At 39.3% G+C, this 14722-nt stretch overlaps 1 protein-coding gene across 1 annotated transcript; it reads left to right on the forward strand.

The window, feature by feature from the left end:
- The first annotated feature begins 259 nt into the window (after positions 1-259).
- aif1l (allograft inflammatory factor 1 like) lies at positions 260-11843 on the forward strand. The gene is made up of 6 exons (XM_015002909.2): positions 260-414; positions 604-665; positions 3679-3745; positions 7332-7373; positions 8269-8431; positions 10463-11843. Exons 1-6 carry the CDS (start codon positions 390-392, stop codon positions 10548-10550), a joined length of 447 nt encoding a protein of 148 aa, XP_014858395.1. The 5' UTR covers positions 260-389; the 3' UTR covers positions 10551-11843.
- Positions 11844-14722: the final 2879 nt, after the last annotated feature.

Consider the following 14722-nt stretch of genomic DNA (forward strand, 5'->3'; position numbering starts at 1 on the left):
AGAAAAGGTTGCTATATTATGAAAAAAAAAGGATTATTAACCAATAATTTAATTATAAACTGTTATACTATTTCTATGTTGTTTTCTAAAAATAAAAACAACCTGCTTATGCAACCTTTTTATTAATAAATGATAAGAATGAATGTTTCTTAAGTGTAATTAGAATTATTAGTTAACTATTAGTTTATTATTAATAATTACTACTTTATTTTGAAAAACCCGGCCGGATGTTGTGTTTATGATTGCGTCACACTTGACGCCGGTGCAGAGTGGCCCATTGAGCCCAATCTTTAAATAGGAATAATACTCCTGCGTACAGTTGCGGCAGCCTGCTGGCCCGGATATCTTAGTGTTTTCTCTCTCTCTGAACCTCAGCAATAAATTCCAGGATGCCTTCAAATAAAAACATGCAAGGTAAAGAAGAAAAGCGACTCGGAATAATTATATATATTTATATATATATTTCGGTTGTCTACCATTAGCTAAAGCTTTGAGTCTTTACAATAAAGCGTCGCAGGCCGACTGGCTCCAATTCAAGACTAGCTAGAGGCGGCATTATTGCATTTATCGTTGGAATAACCTTAACCTTCTGTTTGTTTTTAGGTGGGAAAGCTTTTGGTCTGTTGAAGGAGCAGCAGAGGCAGAAACTGGAGGAAATAAATAAGGTAGGAGTGTAGTCTTTCTGCGAGCCTCTCTAACAGCATCTGAGTTAATGAGGTCGTGTACACTTGACTTGGCATTGGCCTTGTTTTTGAACGTGCAGCAGCCCCGGCGGCTTGCTGAGGATTCCCGGCAGAGGAGCCTCTTCTCCGCCCCTATGATAGATGAATTCCTGAAACATAGTTCATATTTGAGTGTAGCTGGCCGCTGCACTAACAGTAATTCATTTTTTATTGATTTATTGCCACCTTGTAGTGTCTTGGCACTTGTTGAATGACCGCATACCTTCGCACATGAATGCCTTTGGGAACTGTTTCCCTCTGACCCGACCGCATCGATCTGTTGTAGCTGCTCTGCCTTCTCCCTCCTTCCCATTATGGTGGAACAGGTGTCCGAATGGGCTCTTTGTTTCCCGCCGAGGCCTGTTCTCGTCAGATATCTGCAGTGGCCCCTCAGATTAACCAGATTTTCCCATAATCTGTGCGTCCCTCCTTTATACACCCTTGCCTGCCGCCTGTTATCAGCTCACCGCTGCAGCAGCCGCGTGGAAAACAGTCGCTGCAGCTTGTTACACTTTACTGCATGGCACTCCTTGTTCCCGTTATCTAAAGATAACGCGCTCTTTGTTTGGTAATTAGAGAAATGGGAGGTGAGGTGACCCCAGCGTGCCCAATGGTTCTTCGGGATCTGATAATACCGCAAAACCGTGTGCGAATCATTGACTTTTGCTCTGTATCTGTTTCATTTTACGGTGCAGAAGGACAAATGTATTAGGATATTTACAGTGCCATCCAAAAGTATTCATACTCTTTGTTTCAACCAGAAAAAAAAAATCTATGTTTTATGTTGTAGACCAACACAAAGAAGAAAAGGATGCGTGCTTTTTTTTTTTATTTATGTACAAGCTATGTCCTCAAATCCTCTAAATGATAGCTTTTGCTATATTTACAGCTGCAACACTTTGTTGGGTATCCCTCTAGATTTGCACACCTAACTCTGAAATGTTTTCTGTTCTTCCTTGGAAAACTGCCTCAATCTCCTGCAGGTTTCATAAAGTGTCTGTCAACATCAATACAGATTATCAACTTGATTTTGGTCGGTCTAGGTTTTATCCAGACACAATAAGATGCTCTGATCTCAACCACCCCTTGGCAGGTTTTGCTGTATGTTCTGCTGGAAGGCAGGCCTCCAACCTAATCTGAAATCTGCCGTCGCCAAACTGGTTTCCTTCCAGTGTCGCCTTGTTTTTAGCTCCATCCTCCTTCCTGTCAACTCTGACCAGCTTGTCCATCATATCTGAAGAAAAGCTTCCCCACAGTATGATGCTGTTGATCATGTTTCAGAACGGTGATGGCGTGTTTAAGATTACGTGCACTTGGTTTTCTGTTATTAGGCACCTTGTCCAAAAAGAGTGAAAAATTCTGATGCATTTGTGACCCATTTGACCAGAGTTCGTTCTTCCACATGACTTTCTTGTCCCCTACTTGGCCTGTGCAAAACTGCAAAAAATATTGTTCTTTCATGACTGGCACTTCCAATAAAACCCCCATTTGTGAATGCATAACTTAGTCATTTTGACATATTCTCCCACCTGAGCTACGTATCTCTGCTGCTCCTCCAATTACCATTGTACTCTTGACTGCTTCTCTAGATAATTAACTTTTTTTTATTGTTGTTTTATAACCTCGCCTTGTTATAAACGTCTCCCTCAACTGTCTGGGTTGTGTAACAGTCTTCATGATCCACATGTTTATGAGCTGCTGTATTTATACTGAAATTAAAGTACACACAGGCTCAAATTGTTGCACACTATGTACACTCCAGAATAACATTCTCAACTTAGAAGAGAGACTGTTTGACAGCAAAACACGCTCTTTTAAGAAACTTGTAGAGTATGAGGTTAAAATATTCATTGAATTAGAATATGCACCCTGACAAGTCTTGTTTGTTATATTAAAAATATCTTTTAAAATAACCTTTAAGTAAATATTAATCACACTTTTTATTAAGCCCGCATTTTCATTTTGAAGATTTTTTTTTTCCTGATGGATTATTCTGATTTTAATTTTGTTTTCATCAGCTGTTAGCAAAAAAAAAATCACTGTGATTGAGAAATAAAGGTGTAAAAATATCACCCAGTCTAATTAATCTATATAATGTGTTTGACTTGTCGATAGTTACTAAAATAAATTCACTTAATAATCAGTAATATTCTAATGTGTTGAATGGGTTTGTGTGCATTTAGAAAAACGCAGATTGGAGGGATTCTGATAAAAGTTGCTTCTGATGCTTAAAAGAAAACCTGTGAAACGGAAAACATGCATTCTGTCCTCCAGAATGCTGCAAAAGCTGCAGGAAAACTCTAGAAGTGCAGAATTTGTAGAAAACCTTGACGAGGGGAAATCTAGAGCGAGCTCTCAATAAGGATCTTGAGAAAGAAGAAGTACAATATTTTTTGTTTTGACTCATGTGAGGCATTGTTGGCCTCAAAAGAGATTTCACGATGTGATGTGCAGGCACTGAACTTGTCGAGATGCGTTTTCATGCTCCTGTCTGCGAGAGGACTTTCCTGTGGGAGGGCTGCAGTCAGCTGAGTCAGTCTGCACTGATAACCATCCAGTTGCGATGGTTATCCTCTTTGATTGCAAGCTTCAAAGTCGCACGGAGGTCAATGCAGAAAAACAGACTCGCTCTGTCTTCCCTGCTCTGTGTTCGCGGTGGTGGATGACTCCCGCACAGCATATTGCACCATTATCATTTTATTAGAATGGCTCCCTTCAGGCACTCCTACTCCCTCATGAGGTGCCCCAGTAATGAAGTGGTGACAAGCCAGGAAAAAGAGCACCGTGAGATAAGATACAATTAGATCAATGCAATTTGTGAGAGCCTGGTAACTTAAAGAAAGCTGTCATAACGGTATTGAGGTGTTTCAGTTTCATCGTAACATGCAAAAACTTTTTATGTGTGTCGCCCATCCCCAATTTTCCTTGAGTTTTATCACCTCTTCATCTTTCTCAGGAATACCTGGAAGACCAGAAATACAGGGATGAAGAAGGCCTGGCAGAGAAACTGGAAAGCTTAAAAAGTGAGTAAATCCACTCCTCACGTCAGCTGTCCCAGTATCTACCAGCCTGATTGTCCCTTTGAGGAAGTGTGCTTTTCTTCTTGTTGCTGTCGTGCCTTCAGCAGTTGTTTAGTCGCTGCGCGGTCTGCGTCGGCCCCTTTGGTCATGAGCATTTTTGCTTCTCTCTGTGGGAAAGACGGACTGCTGTGATTTCCAAAAAGATTTGCCGGGCGAAGTTCTCAGTGGGCTGAGAGGAATGTGCCGGGGCGTTCCTCCGCTTGTTGTTTCAATATTCAGAACCTTGCTGAGCAAACTCTGAGCTCCTGGGAACAGAGAAAACATTGCTGCTACCTAATTACAGAAACAAAGTTGCATGATTCGCAAGCACCATCCCACTCCTCCACTACACATTTATGCATCTGGTGCTCCCCCCCCCCATCTTTGCTCAATGCAAGTTCTGGTTGTAATTTTCATGAGAGAGTGACATCTGGCTATTTAACTTAATAAGTTCTGGAAATGGGGAAACATGCCGCAGTGTCCTACTTAGAGTGCAGGCCTGCTGGAGGAAATGGAGCAGTGACATATAAACAGCACCCAGGTCCTGGGAGGTTGCTCTTTTTGTTTTTTTCCCCTTCCTCCTCTTTTCCATACTGTCCCAGTGACCCAAAGGTCAACACCCTGACAGCTATTGGCAACCAGTAAATTTCCATCAGTTCACATCTTTGCCACTTTGAAGCTTACACATTAAATCTGCACTGGGTTTCTCCTGATCATTTGCATGCATAATTGTTCACTTTTATTTATTTATTTATTTATTTTGTCGTAAAATATTTTACCAGGTTTTTGACACGACAAACTTCTTTTTAATGCCAAAAGTGCCCTTTTGGCATTAAATCATAATGTTTGTGTACGTATATTCTAATCAGGAGGGTTGTAACGGAAACTGTATTCACACTAAGCTCATTTGTCAGTACATGCAGTAACATGACACTGCACAGATGTTTTTATGGGGTTTTGTTTAGCCCTGTGAGAACTCGTAGATGCGGGCCTCTCCACACCACAGCAATGCAAAAATTACTAACATTAATGATGTACAGAAGCTTGAATACCCACCTGCTTATTTTTAAGTCTGGTACCTATCTCCAGCAGTCACTGGGCTTTACATGGGTCACCAGGGCAGCACAAATAAATATTGTGCACGCACACTCAGATGGCAATTTACAGAAGTTGGTTAACCTAACAAGGTTTTTTTGGACCATGGAGGTGATCCTGGAGTACCTGCAAGAAACCCATGCTTACATGTTATATGGGGAAAACATCCTAACTTTATTTTAAAAAAAGATTCAAACCCACATTCCTATTGCTGCAAGGCAAACAGTGTCCTTTATTTTATATCCCTAATTTCTACACATGGGTAAATGTCTCATTGCCTTTAAAATTTCACTCCCAATGAGACCTGCCAAGAACGAGGTGCTGGTGTTTTCTAGTTACTGTGTGTTTTCAATTTGGTTGAGGTTATTAGGTTAAATTAACTTGATCCCAAGTTAACTGGAATAGGAAGATCCATTCATTATCTATACCTAGTTATCTGGTAAAAGTCTTAAAGGGTGAACTGGTGCCTATTTCCAGTGGCCATTGGGTGAAAGACACACGCTTGACTAGTCATCAGCAAACCACAAATCAAATACATTTTTCAGCTTATTATTTTTATAGGAAGAAAAATAAGTCCCAGGTTTGAACTTGTACCATGTACTTGTACCGTGATCCCATAACCTATGTACATCCCAAATGTGGACTTAAGGTTTTAAACCTCTACTGATGAACTTTCCTAATCTGTTCACCCAAGATTTATGTGTAGATTTTTGAGAAAACTTCTGCTTACTCTATAATCACAGTTCATAAGAAATATACTACATTCAGTGGACATATAATTGTCTGTTTACCAGTCTCAAATATCCCAAAAAATAAAGATAGTGATTGGAATTCAAACTATGTTTTAGATGAAAAGATGCCATTATTGCAGCTCCATCTGGTTCCTCGGCCATTGTCCGCCAGTCTTATGAAGGCATGGGAAACATTCTTTGTCAGCAGGCCAAAATGGCACAAATGATCTCCTGTGTTGTCGTCCGCTTCAGCTATTTTATCAGCAAGCCTCTATAAAATGGAAAGCTTCTTCAGATAACAGTTGGTTATAAACGTGGCCAGGAGTAAACTCACTAATCAAAGTACACCTCAGTGACACAAACCGTTCAAATGAGCGAAAAGTAAAGTCATTGCATCACATTAGTCATTTTGTTCCAATAGTTGCTTTAGGAACCCAGAAAGGAGCAACAACTGAAGGCTTGAGTTGTGTTGAGTTGAGCCCCTTTCTGAGGCTGCAGATGATCAACAGGCTGCACTACAACAAGTGGTCCTCTCAAAACGTCATGTGTGTGCGTGGAGGCCCCCTCCTGAGGGTTTATGAACAGGGTTGGCATTGTCCTGTCCCTCTTCCCCAACGATTCACACAGTTAACACAGCACCCCCAACGCTCTCTCTCTTCCAACACACACACAGAGCGCCTATTGTGGGACAGAAATAGCAAGAGTAATCTGACCAAAGGGGTCTTCTAGGGAAGTGGAAAGAGGGAAGAAACACAGAACTGCCTCCTTCCTGGAGTGTTAAATGTGATGTTTTGAGGCGATGCAAACGTAGTTAAAAATATACTATTTAACTCCAAATACCTTTAACTAAAGAAACTATGACCAACAACTTCTAAGTTTCTAAGTAGAGCTGCACAATATACTGAAACGTCATCACAATATCAGTGTGTGCGACATCAGAATCGCAAATGACTCTTTGAATACAACATTTAGTGCTGTACGTTCAAATTCCTAAACAATAATATATCTGGTCTGTTGAATGGACTTTCACTCCATTTCTACGGTGGATCAATATTTTCATCGGCTGAGACGCTAAAGCTCACAAACAGTGGTGGTGTGATGAAAGAAAACTATGTTGGTTAATCATAATAGATATCGTCACAACGGTAAAGATGTTTTCCCGTTGGACAATTTTTACATTAATTTAATTTGCAAACATCGATTCTTTCAAAGCTAATGGAATTTAGCATTAGTTTTTTAAAAAGTTGTATTATCTTCTAGCTCTGTTGCAGGGCTGCATGAAGATGCTGGATTAAATACCAATCAGGGTGTTTCTGCAGGGAGCTGACATGTTCTCCCGGAGCATGCATGTGTTCCCCCACGTTACTCCAGCATTCTTCCAAACTCCAAAAATACAAACGTTAGGATAATTGGTATTGAATTTTTGCCCACACATATTCCCCATCCCGATTGCTTTTGAAGTTTAAGCACTTTTTAAACTATTTTTTTAGTACTTAAGCTCCCCAAACTCCTGTTGTTGTCATCTGCTCACGGCTCTCACTTCGAGATGTTCACCGTCAGCAGAGTCTTAAGAGTGTGGCCCGTGGACAGTGTGTGTCAAGAATTTTGCTGAGTAGTCAAATGCCAGCTGAGTTATTGTTGTTTGTACTACAGGATGTGGAATGTGAGGTGAGATTGAACTCCCACTGTAAGTAAAAATCCCTCCATGTGTGTTTGTTTTGCAGATAAATATGCTGAGTTTGACCTGAATGATGAAGGAGAGATCGGTGAGTAATAACCAGCTGTAAAACACCTGCCGCCCTCGCATAACAATTGTCAGCTTGGCTGACCAAAGTGCAGTGTTGACAGAAAGGAACAGTAATTAATACTACATGTTTGTGTGTGCACTGTTTGGCCTCAGACAGGCTCATGTGTCACGGTTGTGTCCTCGATGTAAAGTGAGACTCCTTCACTCGGCCCATAGCAGATGTGAGGTGAACAGGTGTTGAGAGCTTCCAGCTTGTCTGCAGACACTGACATCGTAGTTCTAACTTGAGTTTTGTTTTTCCTGTCCACGTCTACTGCTGCGGTAAACCCAGATTTCGGAGAGGTGACTGTCGTTCGCAGCTGCTGATCTGGGATGGCATGTCTCAGCAGCCAGCTGCTTCTTCTAGAAAGACTTGAAGAATTGTGTTGCTTTCCATGTAGTTTTACACCATTGGCTTTTTTTATTTTTTAAACATCTCAACTCATTTGTCATCGGAAAGTTTATTCTAAATACTTTTTCATTCTTGGTGTAGGATTAGACTAATTAATTACACTCATTAGTCCTACTTAATGTCAATGGTGAAGCTTTACTCAACTTTTTAATTGTTCCTAATGTATGAGTCTGTTACAGTCCTGATACTTTTTAGAGCATTATTTTGCCAATATCAATGTGGTACTCGAAAATAGTCCAAGCACAACAATATTATAATTTATCGCAATAATTATTGGGACAATTTATTGTCCAGCACTACCCTAAAAAAAAAAAAAAAAAAGCACAATTTCTTTTTCCTTCAATTGTATAAAACACTGGTTTTATCAGTTTGAGTCAGTTTGTTTGACATTTCATTAACATAACATCCACTGATGGCAAAAGACCTTCAGCAAATGTAATTATTTCCTTCACCACCTTCTCAGATTTGATGGGGCTGAAGCGGATGATGGAGAAGCTGGGAGTGCCCAAGACCCACTTGGAGCTGAAGAAGATGATCGTTGAAGTGACCGGCGGCAGCAGCAACACCATCAACTACAGGGACTTTGTCAAGATGATGCTGGGCAAGCGATCCGCTGTGCTTAAACTGTGAGTGATCGTGTGAATTAGTTGTGAAAAGAACTACTTGTGCTTCTCTGCAAGCTGTGATTAACCTACTGATGAACAGTGTGCGTTATGTCTGAGGACAAGGTCAGTGTTGACATTTACCTGCTTCATCCATCTGCAGGGGGCCGGGGGGATCAGTCATGATGAGCAGTGATGTCACTACCTACTTGCTATCAGTCACCATGGCAACAAAACCCATTTGGAAAGCCTATCCACAGTCAACACCCTTAGTTTTAGCTGCGATTAGAGGCTTATGTAACTGAGTCTAGGCTGATTAACTGCTGACAGTCGCATAAAAGCTGAGGGGAAAAAAAAAAAATCAGAAACTCGTTGGATCCTTTTTTGCTGTGTTTTTAAATGGGTTAATATAGCTGGTTTAAGCCTTTTAAAGCAGCTGTGTGCTGGGTCAGCCATGCCAAACCAGAGCCAGAATGGCTGCTGCATGTCAGTAAGCTGACTGGACCCCAGAACCCAGACTAATCTCATAATCCCAAAAACATCTATCAGAATGCAAAACTTTTCCTACTTTGCCTTCAACTGTTTGGTTTTTCTTTCTTTCTTTTTTTTATTTGGGAGTGTATCCCATAATCCCGCCGAATCCCACAGCATGCTATTTATAAAAGTCTCATTTCTTCCTGCTTCTATTTTCCTCTCCTGTGTATCCTAGCAAGATAAGCTCTGCTTTCCAGAAATCCTGTTTATTTGTGCTGTTTGTAAGAGGGAAAAATGGTAAACTAGTAAATACATTTTGCCTTAAAAATAGCAGCCTGACCTAAATTAATACCAGGTCAAACCTGAGCTTTAACAGGGTCTATTTGCCAGAAAAATGCTGTACCACTTTTTGTGTGCACTCATTTTTAATGCGTGCTCTTTAAACAGCCTGCAGTCCACTGGAGTTGCTGATAAGAGCGATTGTTTACAAAGCCTTTCTTTTGTCATGTTGTTTTAATCTTTTAAGGGAGGAAGTTTGAGGGCGAAGCTGAGGGTACAAATTTATAGCAGAATGTTTTTGGGGGTTTTCTTCAAAGCATTTGTGAGAACAGCAGATGATTTAGTTCCCGTTAGAGGAAAACAATTGTGGGCAGACTCAACAATAGTGCTTAGTTAACATTAGGGCAAAGGACAATGAGTTACTACAGTTTGATAACAGCAGGTGATTATGTTGGATTTGTTTTTTTTTATTTTTTTTTAAGCTTTGGATTGTTTGTACGCTATTAACACATCTGTGCATCTGTTTTAGCATCCTGCTGTCCTGGAGAGCAGAGATGCTGTCAGTAAGTGTTGACAGGAGAAAGAAAGCAGACAAGTGAAAGTAGTGTCGCTTTGCTCGTTTGGATCAGTGATCCTTCTGGGATTAGTGGGGCTTTGCCAAGTTTTCCAGAAGAGGAAATTAAAGGCAAGCATTCACTCTAAATAGCTCATGTCAGGTCCTTTTCTCTGTTGTGTTGTGCTATCCTCTTTGTTGTTCTAGGTTTCCCTTTATTACTTTCACTTGTCACCACGTGAGCCGTAACTGTAGATTTCCATAAATCCATTTTAAAATTGCATTTATTTACATTGACTGATTTTTGTATTTGAAAAGTTTTTTATTTATTAATTTATTTTATTTTTTTGCAGCAAGAAAATTAGAACTTTTGATTTGTTGTATTTTATTTGTTGAGCAGTGGCCATGCCTCATTTTTGGTTCCAAGTTGTTTGACTTTTAAGAATTTTTTGGGAAAATGTAGCACGTGATGTAAAAGGACAAAATATGGTTATTTCAGCAAATGTTCTTATTTATTTATTTTTTGTCATCGTCAATCTCAATGTTAAGATACAGTCTGGGAAAAAAATGGAAATATATTTGTTTTCCAGACTTGGCAAAGTACAAAAATGTCTGCAAATAGAGGACTTGAAAACCTTTGACACAAGTCTCATAATCTCCAATGCATCTCAGAGATACAATGAAAAACGTTTTGTATTTTCTACTTTCTGTTTCATCCATTTTTTTGTATCTTTCTTTGTCCCCATCAGAGTTTTGCTTTTTGAAGATAAAGCCAACAGCAGCCCCTGCAAGCCAGACGGACCCCCTCCTAAACGGGACATCACTAGCCTGCCTTGAACTTTGATGTCAGTCTCCAGACTGCAGAGCAGAGGGACTTTTTTGTGGCTGTGTGGAACATCATGGAATAATTGTATTATTGTGAAACCAGGGATCAAGGATGATGTTTTGTGAACAAGTGGTGTGTGCAAGGTTTCTGTCATTTGGAAGACCGAGCCTAAAACTCACTAAAAGATGTTTGACTGTGAATATTCATGTTTTGTTTTCCCTTTAAATCAAATGTAGCAGTGACAGTTGTGTATGTAATCCAACTGATAAGTTAATTTTTTTTTTACTAAACGTTTTGTGGTTGTATTTTTAAGGGAACACTCATAATTATATAAAAGTTGCATCTCCATCTTTATTGTTAATATTTTTTTTTTTTTTTTTTGCTTAATTTGAGAAAATCATATTTAACAATGAAAGATTGGGTGACTTCTGGAAGCAGTTTTTACAATGCGTTTTCCCCACCGTCCTCAGCGGCGCTGCATGGAGGTTCGCTCCATGCAGCGCCAGACAACAGCGGCCCTGATCATCAGACCCAAGGTGCTACGACCTTTTCCTTTTTGAAAATTCCCTCACAGTTGTTGGTGAGATGAGCAGAAAGAGATTAATCTTAACTGGAAGAGTTTGGGTTTCGGCGCGTGGCTTGAAGACCAGCCAGTTTTATCCAGTTTCAGATCATGAGGTTTTAAGCCGCTGCTCTTTTTGGACACCGTTTCACATACGGGCACACAAAGCAGAACAAATGCACACACAAAAAAATAAAATTAAAAAAAATTGCTACATAAAGTACAATCACGTTCTTTCCAAGTGCCTCAACCTGCAGATACTGTAAGGCTTTAGCCATTCCAGAAAGGAGGAAGAGCACACATGCTTTCATGTAGAAACACTTTTAGCTTTGTAATTCCAGGAAATTTTGAATTTATGTTTATTAGGTATGATAGTATTAATGATAAGTGATTGCTTTGTATTCACGAGCAAATTATATTTACAGTGTTAATTTTTGTCCTTTGCTTATTAACCCTTGTTTTCTATTTCACTGTAAGTGTGTGGTTTGTCTGTCTCCCTTCTATTTTATCAACCTTTCAATTTGTTACTTTTTGTAAAACATTTTCTGTAATTTGTGCCTCTGTATCTATCCGCCCATTATCTTATCAATATCCCGCAAAACTATTGTGAATTTGGTACCTTCACTCATAACAGGGTTTACACACGATTTGTTTTTAGTCTTTTAGGAGTGTCACATTATTTTAATGTTAAGATGTGCATTGTTTGCAGACACCAAAGGAATTAAAGTTTCTTCATACACTGGCTTGTTAAGTTCTTGCATTGCTTATTATTTTTTTCAACTTGGGGATGTGTGGAGCAGGATGTGAGTAGTAGATGTATGTTTTTAGCCATTTTAGCTAGCTGGAGTTAACTCCTATTTTCAAACTCATTTATGTTGTGGGTTTTTTTGTCATTTTTCTCCACACAAACAAGATTGGTGGTGCTGCTAACATCTCCTACTCTCGTTTATCTCAGTGTTCTTGAAGTTTTTCTGATTGTAGATGGGTTCATGCAGATTTTTCACTACTTGTCAGTTGTTTTTGCCTTATTCTGCTACCTGCAATTTGTCACACGGGTCAGGATGTTGTAGTTAAAGTGGAAAAGTCAGTGGGACTCGCTAAGTGCGGACCCCAGTGGCTAGGCCCCTCACAGTTAGCAATACAAGCCGATAACATGTTTTGCAGCGTAACCATGTGGACCACATGTTGATTCTTGCAACATTCACAATGGTAACAGCCATTTTGAATCTCATCTTGTGGTTGGATAGGACTTTCCAAGTCCAAATTTTGACTTCTAAAATGCATTTTATTTGTTTTCAAGTATAAATTGACAATAGATGCTGCTGTGTGAAGAAGGAAGGTAATATTAATGACTGTCGCTTTATTCAAAGGGCGCTTTCTTTGGCAATTTACAATAAAATGAACAACTTTCACATGCTGAAGGGTTGCAGATACAATATGGACGTTGCTAAAATTGCCCAGTGGGTTTTGGTGGTTTCATTGCTTCTAACAAACTTTGTATCTATTTTGTACTCCAGATTCTGACTTCTTCTGAAACTGACCACAACCCCACTTTTTTAGCAAATGCAACACAAACAGTTGTGCAGTACCCCTTTAATTTTCACATTTGATAGCTTTGATAGTGAGACTTTATGCATTTTTGGCAGTTTTGTAACAGCAAGTGTAAAACTAAAGTGTTTTCAGCAAAATGTCAAGCTGCGTATTGCATATTTTTATTTTACCATACAACAAAATGTCCCTCTAGCCTGATTCACTGGTATGCTTTAAATTTATTTTTTCTTTTACGCAATTTTCCTTCAATGTGTGTGAGTGATTAAGCAATAAATGTCTTTGTGTGAACATCACCAGCTGCGAATAGTCCCTTAAATTGGTTTCAGTCTTCTTTATATTCTGGATGGTATGTAAGGGCCGTTTACGCTGCCTCTCATTTGGGAGAACAGTTGCTGGGGTGTGGAACAGCATGGAGGATAATAAGCAGGACTCTAACAAGCCTGCTAACAGGCGGGCCTACCAGGATTATATTAAGCACCTCTGTAATTAAAATGATAACCACTGTTGCATGTAATAAACTGTCAGAGGCTTATAGAGCCACTGTGGATGAGAAAATAACAAGACACTGTGAGAAAGGGTTGGGGGAAAAAAAGCAGTCCTGTAAATAGCAATTGCCTTAAGGTGAATGTTGGACTCAAATTTATCCAATAAGTTTTATGGAATTAGTATTTTAAATGTTTTGAACGTTATTAGTTCATTTCTATTGTTAAGCTCTTCTTTTTTTTCATAATCTTAGTATTTTGCTCTTTGTTTTCAACTTTTTAAACAAGATTTATTGAGTTTTTTGATCATCAGCTGATTAATCATCAGCGATTTCCAAAATATCACCATCTATGCATAATATCAGCCCTTTTTAACAATTAAAACCAGATTGATATCTTTAAATTATTTATGTGTACAAACATTATGCTCAAGGAAGGTCTGTGACACCTTTGCCTGTTTTTAAAAGCCATGCATGGACACTGCCATCTGCTGGACTCTCCAAGCAAAAGCATCGATTTTGTGTGGATGATGGGTGATAACAGAAAAACTGCTTTGCAAAAGCAATCAAACTTTCAGCTTTATCAATGCATTGTTATCAGAATTTTGCATCACTGACCAACACAAACTTTTGCTGGACTGTTACTATTAGCTCAAAATTATTCATACCCCTAGCAGACGTACACTGAAAATGACTCATAAAGGAGGCGGATAACTGTCCAAAGATAATGAAGCAGTTGTGTTTTTAATTAACTTGTTTCTTTTTATTTTTTAAAATGGCGTATTGAAAGTTGCATTTATCCTTCTGCATAACAAATGCAAAAAAGTGTCCTGGCATTAAATCCTTTTATGATTACTACCTACCTTTGTTCATGTTATTGATATTTTGACCGCTCATCGTCTTTGAATTTGGCAGACGCTAATCTTTATCTTGAGACTCTCGAAGGGTCAGTCCAGAAAATGTTGTAAATCAACAAATAACTTTACAACTGAATCTGTCAGTATTTCTTTTTATAAACAATATCTGAAATGTGGTGTGCACCTGGATTTTGAGTCCTTTTACTCTGAAAATCCTAAACATGTCCAGTCCAACAAGTTGCCTTTAGGAATCAGCCAGTTAATGCCAGAGTAATTTAATCCCAGTATGTTCTGAGTGCCTCAGAGGTTTCTTAGAGTAGATTAGTAAATAAATAGCATCATGGAGACAAAGGAATACCTGACATGTCTGCCCCTTATCCAAGCGTGCCACTAAAATATACATTTTGAACTAAGAGCTATTAGAAGTTTGAAGTTTTGAGGGACATAAAGATGTGGACCAGAAAGTGTTCTGGTCAGACGGGGCCATGATTCAACTTTTGTGGTCTGCATTAAGACGAGCACAGAGCAGCACGCTGATAGCACCGTCCCTATACAAGAAATGTGACAAGAGGTATGAATACATTCACAAGGCTCTGAACCCCCCTAATGCTCGGCTGTTTAGCGGTTTGTTGTCAGGTCGTGACCTCCAGAAGTTGATGATTCCTCTCATAATTCACGCTTTTGTTGCATTCCGGTTTATTACGTTTTAAGTTATTACGCACTTAAGGCCTC

This window comes from Poecilia mexicana, unplaced genomic scaffold, assembly GCF_051168715.1.
Source record: "Poecilia mexicana isolate PSO_F unplaced genomic scaffold, ASM5116871v1 scaffold_12, whole genome shotgun sequence".
Taxonomy (NCBI): Eukaryota; Metazoa; Chordata; class Actinopteri; order Cyprinodontiformes; family Poeciliidae; genus Poecilia; species Poecilia mexicana.

Coding starts and splice junctions, on each gene's coding strand:
- aif1l (XM_015002909.2), top strand. CDS start 390: ATGCCTTCAAATAAAAACATGCAAG. Junction 415..603: donor TTCAAATAAAAACATGCAAG/GTAAAGAAGAAA, acceptor GTTTGTTTTTAG/GTGGGAAAGCTTTTGGTCTG. Junction 8,432..10,462: donor CGATCCGCTGTGCTTAAACT/GTGAGTGATCGT, acceptor TGTCCCCATCAG/AGTTTTGCTTTTTGAAGATA.